Here is a 15991-nt window from a genome sequence, read left to right as displayed (position 1 = left end):
TAACTTACACAAATCATTAATGTAAAAAAAAAAAAAAAAAAAAAAAAAAAAAAAAAAAAAGCTGGCTCTGGCTCAAAGATACAGTAGCCAGGCAGCACTTGCTGACCCAGCAGATCCTTTCCTACCCTTTGTTTGCATATTCTCCCTGAAGAGTTCCTTGTCCAAGGCTGGAGGAGGCACTGGCAAGATTTATGAAAAAAAAGGGTAGATTATTCTCAACATTCGGGTTCATTCTCTGTTGCAGTTCTCATGCCACCCTCCCTGTGCCACCAGGCTCTTCCCTGTGACGGGAAAGAACAGTATATAACGTCCTTCCAGCAGAACATGACTAATAGGAAACTCCCGTGTGTCCATTTTCTTGTTAACAAGCCTTCCTGCGAGCAGAGGTGTAACTGGAGCCTGGTCTCTGCAGGTTGGACTGGATGCACGAGTCTCACAACCGGACTCTCCGCTGTCTAAGGTGAGACCACCAAACAAAACGATTCCTGTCTTTGAGACCATCACATCGTCTCTGTTACATGCAGACTCTGCTGTCTAGAAGAGGGACGGCTTGGGCTGCTTGAGCTGGGCATATTCTCAAGCTGATACTGATCTCCAGGGAGGCAGGAGCTATTGTCAGAGCCTGCGACACACCCCAACTTCAGGCCTTTTTCCTAGTAATTCTCAAAATGCTGCTGAAATACTCACTAGCGTAATGCTGAGCAGAGACATTCCCACCGCGGTTCTGTGCCCACTAAGCCACAAGAGGCTCCTTCCTTCCCCAGAAGCCAAAGCGCTTCCCCCCACCCTGCTAAGAGAAAGCATCTCCAAACATTACGAAGGGCCTCACCTGGCCAGCCAAAGGAAGAGGCCACGCTTCCCCGCGGTGCTGCAGGGAGCGCGGAGGGAGGAATAGAAAGCACCCGCCCCGGAGACAGCGCACGGGTCACGGTGAGACACCGAAAGAAAACAGCTCTGCACAAGGAACACTTACTTTACGTTACTTGCAGTTTTTGGAAACATACGTCTGTACGGTTTCTAATGTGAAAGAGCACGTGCCTGAGGCACGCAAAGCTGGTGCAACTGTAGAGTCGTGTACAGAATTTGTTACAGTAATGCTTAGCATGTATCGGCTGTCTGAGAATCTCAACGGCATCACAGACACAAGTTAACAACCTACATTAATGTCATTTCTTTTTAGTGCCAAAGCCTTTCTGGGGAACGCTGTCCAGCTGCTTTAATGGGGAGACTGCACTTTACTGACATATAGTGCCAAGCCAAGAGAGACCCTACCTCCAGCTCACTCTGCCTCTGAAAGTTTGCTTTGAGCCAGTCCCAGTCGCACACAGCTTGGAGAACTGATGTTTCCACAAAGAGCTGCCATTCCAGATGTGACGCACACGGAAACACAGAGAGATAAGAGACAATAAAAACAGATGTGCCCGCACCCACACAGAGGCCAATAGAGAGAGGAAGGTGGCTCTAACCCAGGGCCTAACCTGCTCACACTGCTTATGGCATCCATTTCATTATTTTTAATTCAAAGGTGATTAGTCTTGGAAGTAAGATGCGCTTCAGAACAGGACATAGGTACATTGAGCTGGATGGAAAAAGATATCAAGAGCCGCACAAGGGATAAACCCACGCATACAGAAAAGGCAAGGTGGCACACCCCTTGGTGACAGCACGTTTTCACTGCGATCCTTTCTCACTCCTTTGCAGAGCAATGCTTTAAGCTTTAGGGAGGACTGACTAATGCTGTTTTCTCTCCCATCAGCCCATAATCCTGTACTAGCCTACTTTAAAAAAAAAAAAATCATCAAAAAGGCCCAGTTCCTATCCTTTCCTGAAGGATACAGTAGGGACCACACTGCAGGGAAGGCTGGAGTTGATCCTAATTAATAGAGCTGTGCCAGATCAGACAAGGCCAGGTGTAGGATGGAAGACAGGTTTTTGATGTGAAGCTGGTTCTTTCACATCAGCCAAATTCTTAGCAATATAAATATGAGAAAACAAAATGCAAAATCCAAAAAGAAAAGCCTCACTATTTGAGGCCTAGATTCTAAATCTGAGGCACTCCAGGTTATCTTTAGAGAAGAATGCTGTCAAGAAGTCCTGAGAGGAGACTAGACAAGTAGTCAAGAAAGGATGCTGAGGTCTCGGCCTACTCTCTTATAAGATAAAGTCAGAGGAAAAAATGGGTCTGACAATTCAAGAAGAAGAAATAGGCAGAACCAAATTTAGCCCATAGATTTTAGGGAAGTCCAACTTGGGAAAAAAAAAAATTCTAAGTTACTGTCTTGGTACTTGGGCTCAGGAGACACGGGACACTGCTCACTTGCTTGCTGGCCAAACAAGATTGAGGGGGGAAAAAAAAAAAAAAAAAAAAAAAAAAAAGAGTAAGACATGTCTCTTGTTGACTAGTACTTTTAAATTCTCCTCTCTTAGCAGAAATAACCAGCATTCTTTAGTCTTGATTGCTTCTGAGGCTGCAGTGTCTCATGCCTTGGTTTCTTCCTGGCAGGTGATCTTCTGTAGAAGTAACAGATGATCTAGAAACAGTCTCCCATCACAGCATGTCAGAAAAGAGGCACCCCAGTATTTGCAATCACTTTGTCAGTTCATAAAGAAGAATCTCCACTTAATCTATGTAAACAAGGGTATTTATTTCTTTAAAAAGAAAAGTAACAATTTATTTCTAGATAGAAAATGCTTCATTCTCCTGCTTTAGAGCACCTTTTTTCTTTAGATCCTCAAATAAAACAACCATTTTGCTCACCATTGAATCCAGCAGCCCATAAACCTGCAGCAGAAATTAATAGAAGATAGTTTCAGCGAAAATACACTACAAAATCCTAATGACAAGACTGATGGAATAGAGACATGGCTTCTCACATGGGAGCATATATACATACAGGCACACACAGAGTCACATAAAAGTTGCTGCTTGCTAACAGATCTGAGCTCCAGTAATAACTTTCCTGGCTATGAACTGTGTTTAACATTATCTGAGATACAATTAATTCTGCTGATCCCTCAAGAGTCTGCAAGCATGCTAAAGACATCCCAGATAGAAATCCCGCACGTGGCTGGATTTATGTTAACAGATTTCAGGCTGGAATAAAGGACATCTTACCTTGTATTTCACATTTATCTCGCTAGAGAATCACAGGCATATGTTTGTCAGTTTTCTGAAGTTAACAAAATCCTTACCTTTCCACCTAGCTTCATCATAAGCTTATGAGCAAAGAACAAGAAACAAAGACAGATATAGGCCTTGGCCAGACTCACTTCAATATAAAGCTTTTCCTGGTATTTCGCAAACAAAATAGGGTCCACCGGCTCCTGACGAGGTTCTATTTTATCTGTAGCTACAGTTTCCACAGGTGGTGGTACCTCTTTCACCTCCTGGGATACATTGGAAGATTTTAGCTTTTTCTCATCTTTTAACTTTCTGCTGTGTGGATGTTCCTATTCAGAGACAGGAAAAAAAGAGTAAAACCAAAGTACAGCAAGATGCATCTCAGAAACAGCACCTCTTTCAAAAGTGAGTTCAAATTCAGAATACACAGTCTTGGAAGATATCACGCTGTTCCCAGAACCCAACGCGTAGTTTTCAATACGCATCCTAACACATACCTCTTTCTCTTTCCCTGATGTCTTTGTTCTTTTTTTGTCTTCTTTATCCTTACCACCAACTAACCTTCTCTCTTCTTTCTTAGTGGTTATTTTGTCTTCCTTTTCTCCTTTTACAAGTTGTTGTACTTCCACTACAAAAGAAAGAATTCCAATAGTCCAAAAGCAACATCTTCATATTTAGAAAGACAAACCCACTACATCCATGCAATATAAGCACATTATTTTGGCAACAAATTTTCTGCTTTTTATTAATCTGAGCCATAATGCACTGACAAAACCATGATTTTGAAAAGCACTTTGTTCAAATAAGGATTTAACAGGTCTAAAGCATACAGCAGAACAAGTTTGTAAAAGAGCTAACAATGAGATGGGGGGGTTGATTTAGTTTTGTGCAAGAACTAGGGCTAAATCTAGCTAAATTAAAAGGTGTATGGTTTTTTTATGACACCATACCACAGATCACAGTTACCATCATGCAATATATCTTTTTTTCTGATATATTTCTGATAAAGGCTTTGAAAAGGGATCTGCCAAAGCTGCCATTTCAGCTGAAATTCACCAAGTTTCCCAGATTGCAAGCAGTCCATAGAAACTGGTTGCCATGCTAAAACTACCGTTTACCTGTTTCCTCTGGAACGATGTCTGCACAGGTGTCCTTTTCGGGCATGCCAAGCAGGCACCTCAGCATTACAGAGCGACTTACCAGACCATCAATCGTTTCACGCCACAACTGGAGACTGAGAAGCAAAAGGATCAGAATCAGAATGGGGACAATGCAGCAAAAGTCCATTGTGGGGTCGAAAGGGAGAGACAGGGCCATGAATGAAGGCACCTTACAGCTAAGAAGAGGTACTGCTCTGTCCAGCTAACCCAAATAAAATAGCACCAAACATTTAAAAAGCTGCGTAAAGGGAGGCTAAATTACCTTCCTGAGGTTAGAACCTCCAAGGTCTCAATGTTTTGCAAGTCAATGGGCCTATATGGAACCATAAATATTACTGTGAAACTAGGCCTCCTTCTCTTCAGCACGACACATACAAGTTGATGAGTCTGCAGCAATCTGCTCTCTATATATACTAAGGGGTATGTGCATCCTTCTCATATAGAAAGGACTAGAGACTGTTATGGTTACAGTGTTAAAGCTTGAGCAAAAAACAGACAGATTGTATGAGAATACTGCAATCTGAGTATAATGGTAGAGAAAATTACCCAATGGTTTTATAAATATAGTATCGCATATTCTTGCCACAAATAATCTTGTATACTTCCCAAAATTACAGGAATTTAATATTTGAGACTTATCTCCAGAATAAAGTGGCATCTGGGACGTAGACAGCTGCTACAATTAACGTATAAAAACACAGTGTAGAGAAGATTTCTAGACCACATATAATTATCTGCTCTCTGAATCACAAAGCTTGCAATGGAGCTTGCTAAGGCTCTTGATCATAGAAGGCATGTACAAGGTTTATTTTGCAAAGGTAACGCACCAGGTTTGATACAAAAGATCTGACTGAGTTGGCCTCTGTTCGACAGATAGCTCTAGTGCTGCCTTATTGAGCTGGATCAGTGCTTCTTCTCGCTGTTCCTCCTCAGGGATTGACTGTATAGCCTGATGTAACAGAAAACACAAGGTCCATGGAGCACTTAGTCCTCGTTCCCAGTCATCCAGACCCTGAACTCACTGGAGCACACCATGGCTGTCTTCCTGGACACCAGCCTGGCACCAGAGCATGCAGGACACTTACACACCCAGGTGTGGCCTGCTGTATAGCTGGGATGTGGCCAATGTGCATACGTGATCCAAGATCTGGGAAGCAATCCCAGACCCCCCTGTGACAGATTTACCCACAGTAAGCCCCTTCGCAACCTCAGAGGTACAGTTACTCCTTGTGCTGGAGAAGAGAGATTCTAGTGAATTAAAAGGGCTCAAAGCAAGGATTACTTATAAAGGCAGCTGAGATGTTTCCAAGAGAGCAGAAAAACTGTGCTGACACAGTCCAAACCACCCTTGCTTTAATCTAGGGAGGTCTGTATTTTATCCACAGCCTGTCATGAGTGCCCCCTTAGTACTCTGATGAATAGGAAGGACTCTCCAAGAGCAGCATTTGGAGAAGTCTCAGGAGGCTGTAGGATTAGCCTGCTCCCTCCTCCCCACATTCAGTTCTAAGATGACAGAAAGCTAATGGGGGACAAGCTTAAAATATCTATTACATTGCCTGGTTCTCTTTTCTTCTTCACACAACAGCCCTCAAAGTGTCTCCTGGGAATCTCTTTACAAGAGCACTGAGGGTGTGGTCAGCAGAGACAAGATGCTTTTCTGTGACACACATAATAAATCATCTCTAACACAAGCACATTGGAAGTAGACCTTCGGGTGGGCTCACACTGGAGCGTGCCAGGCTATTTGTAAGGAAAACAAAAACACCATTAACTTATCATAGAACTAGAGGGAACAGGGACAAACACCTCCTTAAAGTCCTTGAAGGAAAGGTTCCATCCTGACTGGTTTGATTCTTCTTCCTTTACATTCGTCATCTGACTTGGTGTCACCTCGAGAGCGCTCTTCTGACCTAGGACCTCCTCTGTGAAGCTCTTCTGGGCAGGCAGAGCCTCCGAGACACTCTTCTCATATGTCATGTCCTCCACAGTGCTCTTCTGGCCTGAGGGCACTTCCTCCTCACAGGCTGAAGGAACAGCCATGTGCTGTCTCCACAGTTTGTGTAGTTGTTTTACCACTTGATGCTGATAATGCAACTTTAACAACATGAGGGAAGAAGGTAAATAGAGAAATGAGTTATGCCTTTCCTCTACAAGTTTAATTCTTAAAGCCACCATGGCTGACTATGCCAGCCTCCAGAAACCCACAGATGCACCAGCCCTGCAAGTCTTCTTTCCCTGCTCTTTCAGCTGTGTAGCCCATCAAATATGAAACTTCACCTCTGGATTCTTCTTGTGAAATAACTCTTCCTCTGTGACATAGGCATCCACAGGAGATGGGGTGCGCTCTGGGGTCCGAATCCGGTCAAGAAGTTCCTTCAGACTCTCCTCTACTATAACAGCACCCTCTCGAGCAGCCAGGTCAGTCTGAGGCACCACAACAAGCACAACATGTCTGAGTCCCCATTCCAAATACAAGCACATGAACAAACTCCCACACTAGTAAAAACATACATACACTATACAGGGTTAGAACAACAAGAATAACTCCAAACCCCAGTAAGCAAAGCAATACTTATAATAGCTTTCCAAAGAAATCCCACAAAAATCCCCCAACAAAACTATGCTTTTCAAAGCATAGTGTAATTTTCAATTTATACCTTAACAGATATTGCATTGTACGACACACAGTGCCATCCCTGCTAGTAACTAATGAAGTTCATTACCAAGGGAAAATTCATTTTTAAAAGGACCAGTGTGAGCAATTGCGGAGATATAATCACATCTCTATTAACAACACTACAATAGACTGTGGAGTTGTTCTTCCATTTTATCTAAGTAAACTGGATTAAGTACGTTCAGATGTTCAGTAAATAAATAAATCATCTCACTTCTGGCCCTAATTGCATGGCAATAAAAATACCATGTCATCCACTCCCTCTCTTATCCTCTATTTGCATAGTAAGTTCAAAGCGCACAGCTACCCAGTTACATGCTTAGTTACCTCCAGTTTCTCTCTGAGGTCAGCCAATTTATCCTCATACACAGCAATTCCCCAAAGGGACACCTGCAGCAGAGCTCCTCCTAATAACAGAGGATGTGTCCTAAATTCCCAGGACTCACTGAAGATTCCTGCTTTCTCTGACTTGAAAAAAACTGAAAACTTCCTAGTTTCTCCAGGCAAAATTACACCTGCAATAACAGAAAAATATATCAGTCTGTAAGAAACTACCTGGTTAACCCAGTCGTTTTCCAAACATCCCCATGAGTCTTCTCATCTCTTTTTGACAATGTTTCCCCATAGCTTTGCTGTTTATCACAATTCATCCATCTATTGCTCCTTCCTGATTTACTCCCATTCACCATGTTACTGAACTGGTAATTTTTCCACTGCACACTCCTTTTACAGCGAGCTCAGCGCTCTCACTGGCAGACTATGCAATTTGCGATCAGAAGATGATTCACTTTTAGACATTCCACCCATTTACATTCAGAGTAGGACCAAAATCCTTTTCTTTAAATCCCATGAAAGGGATCTGCCTCACACACCTGCTTGGCGTTAATCAGCTCTGAGGCCAAGGATAGCTTTTCTAAGGAGAATCACCCAGCAGGCTTGCTCTGCCATTAGTTAGACTCAGCAACTCCTGAATATGTACAAAGGTCTCAGAGATCAGCAGTTCTCCTACCTGGTCTGGTATTAAAGTAAAAATATTGTTTCCCCTTCTTCGTTTCTCTGAAGGGAATTTGCTGGGGAAGCCTCCTCCAGCTATACCAGATGGCAGCTGTGCCATCATTGCTCACGGTCAGGGAGCTTTCAGCTCTTTCACCAGCCACAATCTCAAAGGTGAGCCGGGCAGCAATGCCAATTTCATCCTACAAAGAGGAGAAAAGGACAAATTCTACTCTCTCTGGAAGGATTTATCTTGCCTGAAATAATACCACAAATGTGGGGTTGAATCTTGGTAGGAGAACCTGTAAGGCAGGTCCAGTCAAGTGGTCATTATACAGAGCCTGGGAATCTGAGCTTCACACCACAAACACAGCAAATGCTTCTGCTTCGATATCCCTCCAGAACAAACGTAGGGATACTCTATTATGCTCAGAATAAATCGCTCATTCTCTGCCCTGCGAGTGATACTCATTGCACAGCTGTGACTTGGGAGCTGTGACTTGGGAACTAAAGCAGGCTTAACTTGACCAGACAATAAAAAGTGCATGTTTACCCTGTAAGAAGTGAAGCTGTCGATCCAACGAGCAGGCTGGCCACAGAAATCTAAAGATGGACCCAGGATTGATTCTGGAACCACATCGGGATACTCTGTAAAGGGGTCACTGCTAAACAAAATAACAGCCAGTTTTTTTGTGGAACAAAAATTCATTTTAAGATAGGGAAGAATCAAAAGGCTGTCACCATATAAGAAATAACCACCTGACTAATGCTTCTGCACAGAGTCCTCTCTTTATGGACAGAGCCCTGCAGATCCGGTTCCCCATAGGTAAACAAACTCCACTTAGAGACTTGTCACCATCGAGAAGGACAGGACAGACAGAACAATAAAAAGAAGAATGATACCTGCCTAAGGAAGGCTGAGGGCACATCACTGAATAAGGAGAAATGGCCCTAGGGTTGTATCAGGGTGACGTGGGCATGGCTGGAAAAAGACAACCAGATGGAGATAATTTGGAGCAGAATCTTCACCCTGTCTAAAGTAAGCTCTGGAGCCACACAGAAAAAGGACTGGAGGAAGGGCCCTAAACAAAACAAAACAAAAAAACCCTTTTATCTGATTCTTGCTCTTTAATCACTAGGCCCCAAGACACAAAGGAACTGCTTTATCCCTAAATCTGGTGATTTTCAAGTTAAAACATGCTTTTTATCAGGCCTCAGTTGAGACTCCTCTCCATTCCGGATAAGGAAAGCTAAGGACACCCTTACAGATGGATGGTGCATATCCAAAATTCCTTATTTCTATTATGAAATACAACTTACACGTTCTCAGACTCTTCAGAGGTGGTGGAATGTGGAAAAGGCTGTGTTGAGACAGATGTGAAGGGCTGGCCTTTACCAATCACCTCTAGTCCATCCAAATCCTGGACGCACAGAAAAATGACCAACTCACAATTTTCCTTTTTATACAGAAAGGAAGTTAGAATATTAGACTAATGTACCAATTCAATCAAGAACAAGTAAAGTGAAGTTCAAGTGTCTTGCTCCAAGGACTGTTTCTAGATGTAGCCAAGGAATGTTTAAGAGACAGAGGAACGGATTGATTCTGGGTCTTCTCAGAATCATAGAGGACTGCATTCCCCACTACAAAGGCTGCAAGCATGGAAAAGCTCCCTTCTCCACATCTTTCTCATCCCCACCGCCAGGTTTCAGAAAGAACAGATGAGGCTTATTCATTTTTTTTAGGAGGAGGGGCTACCTGTCTTCAGGAGAAGATTTTGGATGAGTGTCTCCCAGGCAGGTACAGATGTCTTCCTTGTGCTTAGTGCTCAGTGTTTTTTTATTGCCTAGGTCTTGGCAGCTGCATACTGCTGGTTTGGGGTCCTATTCTGAAGCATCCAGCCCATTCCATGCATCACTTTGGGAGGCTAGACAGCCCTTTCATGGCTGTGACTCCCCTCTGGAATGTGAGAGCTTCCAAGATAAGCAGTGCATGGCTAGGTTCTAGATTTTTAATCCTTTTTCAGATCCAGTCCCTAGTCAGTTTTATGTTACTCTACAGCCTGTGACAAGAGAAGACTGATACAAACAACACGCTTGCTCCTCCAGACTTACTGGCTCATAAAAATCCAGCTCCTCTAGGATGGATTTTAGCTCCTGCCGTCGATGTTTCAGGAAAAGACTCTTATCCCAGGTTAGACGGAAAGGGGCCTTCTTTGGAGGCTTCAAACCTGTGGAAATACCCATACAAGAATTCACTGTCTACATACCAAACACCTATTTATTTCATCCTCTGACAAACTTTGGTCTCAAAAGATTTGGCCCCATTGGTATGAGCTTTATTGTAGCAATACTCTGGGCAAGTCCCAAAAGTTACAGTAATACAGTCTTCCATGCGGTAAATCTACCTCTGTAGCGACTGGGGGCCCAACTGAGGATGACTGGGAAGTACCTTGTGCTGCAACTACCAAAAGGGAAACTGTGAGCTTCAGCACTAGTAGGAGCCACTATGTCATTCTGTTGCTCCACACCCATACCCCGTTTCTGCGGTATCGCCACTCTAACATTCCCTTACTTGTTTCCATCCGGACAGTCTGAGGTTTCCCCACATGAGTGACTGGCTCTGGGTAGCCACGTTCTCTTTGAGTCAGTGTCATCGTCAGGCCAGTGAGTTCATCTCCAATACGCTCAGGCTGGCGCCAGAATTCGCTCCCTCTTCGGTAGCCCTAGCACGGAAAAGACGCCTCCCACTGACGTTTTCAGATATGTACAGCCTGCCTGTGAGTTTCCCAGGGACTAGATGCTAAAAAGTGTTTCACTCTGTCTATAGGGATATTTTAGAAGTCCATAAATTAATCATTTCCTGCAGAAGTGATTCCTGGCAGAAAAAGCCAGAATTTCTGTTAGGCTGCTGTCAAAGAAAGACAAAATAAGACCTCCTCCTACCTAGTACAAGGGAAATATTGGCTAAATGAAGGCCTAATGACATAAAATAATGCATCACATAGATGCAGATCCTTTGAAAGTGCTATAAATATAAAAATTTAACTATAGGATATGCTGATAATCCTCCTGACTTACCCACACACCTTTCTCAATGAGCATCCCTAAAATTCAAGCCTCAAGCCATCAGATCTTTCTGGCCCTTGGACAGTAATTCCAGCACATCCCTATGCCATCTCTCCAGTGCATGTCGTCCCATGGTAAGAATCAAGACATAGCACTTGCCCACACACTGCAGTTCATTAGTAAGGAGCCAAAACACAGCATTGCTTTCCTCTGACTAGCAGAAATAGCACGGTTAATGTTTTTATTTTTAAAATCATTGAAAGCTTTACCTACATTCTAGGTGGAAAGACTTGGAGTGACTTTGATAAATAACATCTCTGAAGAGCTGTCACTCACAGCACTAGTAGCTCACCCTTTCACAAGGGCAACGTAAGCAGGATCCAGGGGAAGTGAGGCTCTCACCTTCCCAGGAAGCAGGGCAGGAAGACTACGGTCAATGAGGTCACGTTCTTCCTGGATTTGCCTGTAATCGTCTGAGATGTTCATCAACAACTCATTCTCTGGCTTCTGCAGGACTTCTAAAACCAAGGAAGGCCAAATCATCAGTGCTGCCCCTCTCCTGGGCCACCCCTTGCCGTTACTATTTTTCACTTGTAACCCCCCTAGAACCACCCTCACCAAATCTACTGTCCTCCCTGCAGCCAGATCCACCGGCTCACGTCCCCACAGCCTCCGTGACCCTCTAGAGGCACTAGCAGCACGGGGAACTCTGGGAACATGGGGGTAGACTGCAACAGCATCAACCCCACTCTGCTATGACCATTACAACTTGTTGTGATGCCATCTAGCTCCCTCATTTCCACACAAAATTTCATACAACGAGGTCTCAGCTTCACTCACTTCCCAGATACTTCTCCTGCTTTTTCCTGATTTCCATATGACGATGCCAGTTCTGGAAAGCTTTGTGCTGTGATGGCGGAGTCTGACGAACCTTTTTCTTCTCTCCTCCCCATTTCTCTTTCAAAGTTAGTGCTATAACATCTTGAGGAGAATCCTTGATAAATTCTGCTATCTGAAGAGAAAGGAAACATTAGATTAACCTCCCCATGCACACACTGCCACCACGATAAAAATGGGAGTGGGGAAGAGGAAAGAATTCTTCAGATTGACAGTACCTTTACCTAATCACTCTAAGGGGAACAGAAATTGTGCATTTGGAGCACACACACAGACAGCGGAAGTCTTTCTGAGTAACCGGACTCAGGCGATGGTGTTGTTGCATCACCAGTTCTTCCCACGCTAGCCTGACACTGTCAGCAGAAGCACAAATGGAAGGGGAAGCTTCTGTAATTTTTTCTTCCATGACTTCCTCTTGCACACAGGGCTTCTAAACCCGCCGGTGCAGTTTCTCTGAAGCAAGCCCTCCCCATGCGGCATAATGAGGCTAGGAAAACCACAGGCCTGACCTGTTCCTGACAGGTGCTGAAGGTACGAAAGGTACTGTACACACTGCACTCCGCCTCTAGAAAAGTGTTACACGGCAGCATTTTCACCATTTTACAAACCAACCTGAGTGTCTCCTCTGGCTAAGGCTTCCCTTTTGAACTCCTGGAGACTTCCTAAAATGTGATGAGGGAGCAGCTCTTCATAGCCATCACCAAACAGTCCTGGTCCTACAAAATAAAAAGCCAGAGTCAGGTTGCTAAAGGTAGGTTTGGCAAAACCAAGAGTCGAAGGTAAGACATGAAGCTTAATCCTACCGCAAAAACTCAGTGGTTTCCCAGATGCCTTTGGAATAGCAGGATACGCCACTAGCAGCTGCACCTTCTTCTTTGTCTCTTTGGGTTGATGTTTTCGAACAAGGAATTTCCTGCTAATTGGAATTCTCTCATCATCATGGGGAAGGCGTGGAGGATGGAGCTACAGAAAATAAACAATCACAGTGTAATTAGGCATACAGTGACCCATCTCCATTCCTTCAGATCTTTTTGGGATAAGCACAGAAACTACATGACTCACGCATAGTCTGGGGAGCCCTATCTGTACACTTTGTTCCTCCTCAAAGAGATGCGGTACATGACTGTATAGATACCAGTTTAGTTACTATCTAAATCCTCCTGACTGCTGTAAAATTGGGGCAGGGAAAAGAGTTTTAAATGGCTTCCTCAAGGAACTTCTGCTGTATCTCTTGGTGTCAAATGCTTCAACTCACACAGGTGATGGTTACTAAACAATATAAGCATCCCACGAGATAAGAACATTGGAAATGTAATTTTGAAGGGACAGGTGACTTATTCTTCCCTTTTAAAAGATCATTTAGTATTCCTTTATGTTTAGAAACTGAGCCTGATGATCTGACAAGTCATAAAAAGCAGGACAGACAAAACAGAATGAACTCCAAGGGTTTATTTTGGTTCAAATAGATGTTCAGGATCCTCTGTTAAACATACACAAGAAAAGGAAAGTTTCAGTGAAGGCAGCTGTTTCTATCAGTAAAAATACATACTTTCTCCAAGTCCTCCACCTTAATTGCAAGTGCTTCGATTTCATCTCCTTGCAGAACACAGGGAATAGGCTCAGGCTCTTCTGCAATTGTTGGAGAGGACACTTCAAACGTTTTTACTTTCTTTTTTTCTGAAAGACAAGTGAAAGGACCTCCTTCTCAGTCTGCCAAGGAAACCCTGTCTTCCTCTTTCAGTCTGGCCTCAAGTCATTTTCAGCTGAACTACTTTTTAAAGATTTCATGGAACAATCAAATTCAGCATCCCTTATACTTAGAAAATCAAATTCTGAGAAGCTACAAGAGCCAAAGTGAGTCACTGGGATTCATCTGTCTTAGGCCCTTTACTCCAGGTAAGGGGCAGTGAATTAGACACAAACAGCACAGCCACATTCAGCAGAATGGATTCCAGAAGTTTCCTACTCGGGCTGCACATGCAAACAGGCAGCTTCAGCCCAGAGCAGTACTGTGTCATGGTCACTAAGCAGAACTCGGTGCTACACAAAAACAACCAGCTCTTCAGTGTACCCTGAACAGTGAAAAGACCTTCAGAGCCACTTCCCAACTGCCACAGTGGTATTCATCAGTGGGGACAACCAGGACTGGGGGCGTCAGCTGGAGCCAGTCTTGTATCGCCCTCGTTTCTCCCATAACTAAGTCCTCCCGGTGAGGGCGGCCTTTCTGAGAGACACAATACGCAGCCTTTACAGCTAATAAATAAAGAAACAAATACAAGAACGCCAACCACGCTGGTAAGCGGCTACTCGTGACTGCCACCAATACATGTGGGGTATTTAAACACTGATACACGCGGGGTACACGCTCGTAACGGCGCAGACCACCGAGTTAGCCTCGCGGCCCGCTGGGTGCCCTGGGCCGGGCGCAGTCACCCCACGGCGGCGCCCCGGGGCCTCCCCGCGGCCCCGCCCCGGGCCCGGCCGGCCCCTACCCGGGGGGGTTTTGACGCGAGGCTCCTTCCTGGTCGGCTGGGCCGAGTCGGCGGCCGGGGCGAGCGAGGGCACCCGGCGGCCCCGCGCCTCCTTCCTCGAGCCGCGGCCGGGCGGCGGCAGCATCCCGCAGGCCGCAGGGCGCCATGGCAACGGCGGCAGGACACCACCGAGACGACGCCGCGCGCCTAGAGAGACACCTCCGGGCCTCCACGCTACCGCTTCCGGAGGGTGGTGGCGGGCCGCCGCTGCGCGCATGCGCCCGCCGCCGGGCTGACAGCAAGCCCCGCCCCCGGCCTTATGTCCTGCGCGTGCGCAGTGCGGGAGGGCGCCGGGCCGTGTCTGCAGCGCCGAGCACCGGGCGCTGTGGCACACAGCACCGAGCAGGGCCGTGCAGTGCAACGCAACGCAACGCAACGCAACGCAATGCAGTGCAATGCAATGCAATGCAATGCACAAAGCAGGGCTGTGCAATGCACGGGCCAGTCCCTCATGGGGGCCGCCTGCCTCTTCAGCCCCTGCTCCCTGGCTCTCAGCGGCCCGTCCCCTTGCCGGCTGCGTTGATGCCGAGGTCACTTCCCCGGCCTGGTGCACGCAGCCCCTGTGCCGCCCACAACCCAGCGCGCTGCTGGTGGCTCAACCCCAGGGCTTGGCCGCGCCGAGTTTCCAGAGTGACGGGAAGCCCCAAGGAAGGGTTAAGCCATCCGGGGGTTCGGATCCTCAGCTGGTGCCTGTTGCTGCGTGGCCTCGCCCCTCCCTCGGTCGCGCTGAAGGTGGCTGCGACGCAGGGCGCCTCGGCACCCCGGGACCGGCGCGGTGCCCACGTTCCCAAAATCCCCTCGGAAACCCCTGGAAGGGGCTGCAGCCCCGTGGGTATGTGGCTGGCGCTTGCCAAACCGCCCCAGAAAACCGCCCTGTTGTGCAACGGGCCGGGGCTGCGCAGGGCGCTGGCCCACGCAGCTGCCTGACGCAGGGGCCCCACCGAGCCGGGCCAAGGGCTGGGCCCACATGCACCCCCCAGGTGTTTGCAACACCCAGGTGCTCCTCGTGCACCCCCAAAACACGTGCAGGGCCCAGGAAGCCCACGCGTGCCCCCCCGTCTGTGCCCGGCACGGGGACGCCCATGTGCCACCGGTAAGGCCTCCCGTGCCCCCCTGTGTGTGCAAGGCATGAGCACCCCACGTGCGGGCAGCCCCAGACCCCACGGGCAGCCAGGCCGCAACAAGTGCTGCTGGGGGGCACCGCGAGCCCGGGGGGGCAGCCCCGACCCTGCTTCGCACCGCCGGTGTCCCCCTCCCGCACTGCCTCCCTGCACCCAGCAGCCTGCACCGCCTCCCTGCCCTGCTCCCGGCTCTGCACCCGTTGCCCCTGCAGGCACCCCTCACCCTGCGTGCACCCTGCACCCAGCTCTGCACCCAGCTCTGCACCCTGCACCCATCACCCCTGTGGGCACCCTGCACCCAGCCCTGCACCTTGCACCCCGCGTGCACCTTGCGTGCACCCTGCACCCAGCTGTGCACCCATAACCGCTGCGGGCAGCCAGCCCTGCACCCCTGTGCGTGCCCAGCCCCGCACCCTGCGTGCACCTTG

General features: G+C 46.9%; 1 protein-coding gene across 2 annotated transcripts; it reads right to left on the bottom strand.

The window, feature by feature from the left end:
- Positions 1-2624: 2624 nt before the first annotated feature.
- MYCBPAP (MYCBP associated protein) lies at positions 2625-14662 on the bottom strand. 2 transcript variants are annotated; one of them, XM_026099149.2, is made up of 19 exons: positions 14404-14662; positions 13461-13588; positions 12715-12874; positions 12524-12627; positions 11855-12026; positions 11417-11532; positions 10521-10671; positions 10061-10176; positions 9269-9369; positions 8502-8613; positions 7965-8151; positions 7283-7470; positions 6559-6705; positions 6088-6375; positions 5109-5230; positions 4240-4355; positions 3619-3749; positions 3271-3450; positions 2625-2782 (listed from the first exon to the last, which is right to left on the bottom strand). In XM_026099149.2, the coding sequence occupies exons 1-19, from the start codon at positions 14657-14659 to the stop codon at positions 2678-2680; spliced, it is 2880 nt and encodes a 959-aa protein (XP_025954934.2). In that variant the 5' UTR covers positions 14660-14662; the 3' UTR covers positions 2625-2677. The 2 variants fall into 2 exon arrangements, with proteins under 2 accessions (XP_025954934.2, XP_025954935.2); XM_026099150.2 differs by having other exon boundaries at positions 8502-8610.
- Positions 14663-15991: the final 1329 nt, after the last annotated feature.

This window comes from Dromaius novaehollandiae, chromosome 18, assembly GCF_036370855.1.
Source record: "Dromaius novaehollandiae isolate bDroNov1 chromosome 18, bDroNov1.hap1, whole genome shotgun sequence".
Taxonomy (NCBI): domain Eukaryota; kingdom Metazoa; phylum Chordata; class Aves; order Casuariiformes; family Dromaiidae; genus Dromaius; species Dromaius novaehollandiae.
Note: the sequence above shows the minus strand (reverse complement) of the source record. Positions and strands in the feature narration are given on the sequence as shown.

What these genes read in the sequence shown, in the direction of transcription:
- MYCBPAP (XM_026099149.2), bottom strand. Translation starts at nt 14,659, where the DNA reads ATGCGCGCAGCGGCGGCCCGCCACCACCCTCCGGAAGCGGTAGCGTGG. An exon ending in ACAGCTTCACTTCTTACAGG is followed by an intron (nt 8,152 to 8,501) that starts GTAAACATGCAC and finishes TCCTCTTTGTAG; the next exon opens with GATGAAATTGGCATTGCTGC. An exon ending in AGGAAAAGCTTTATATTGAA is followed by an intron (nt 2,783 to 3,270) that starts GTGAGTCTGGCC and finishes TTTCTGCTGCAG; the next exon opens with GTTTATGGGCTGCTGGATTC.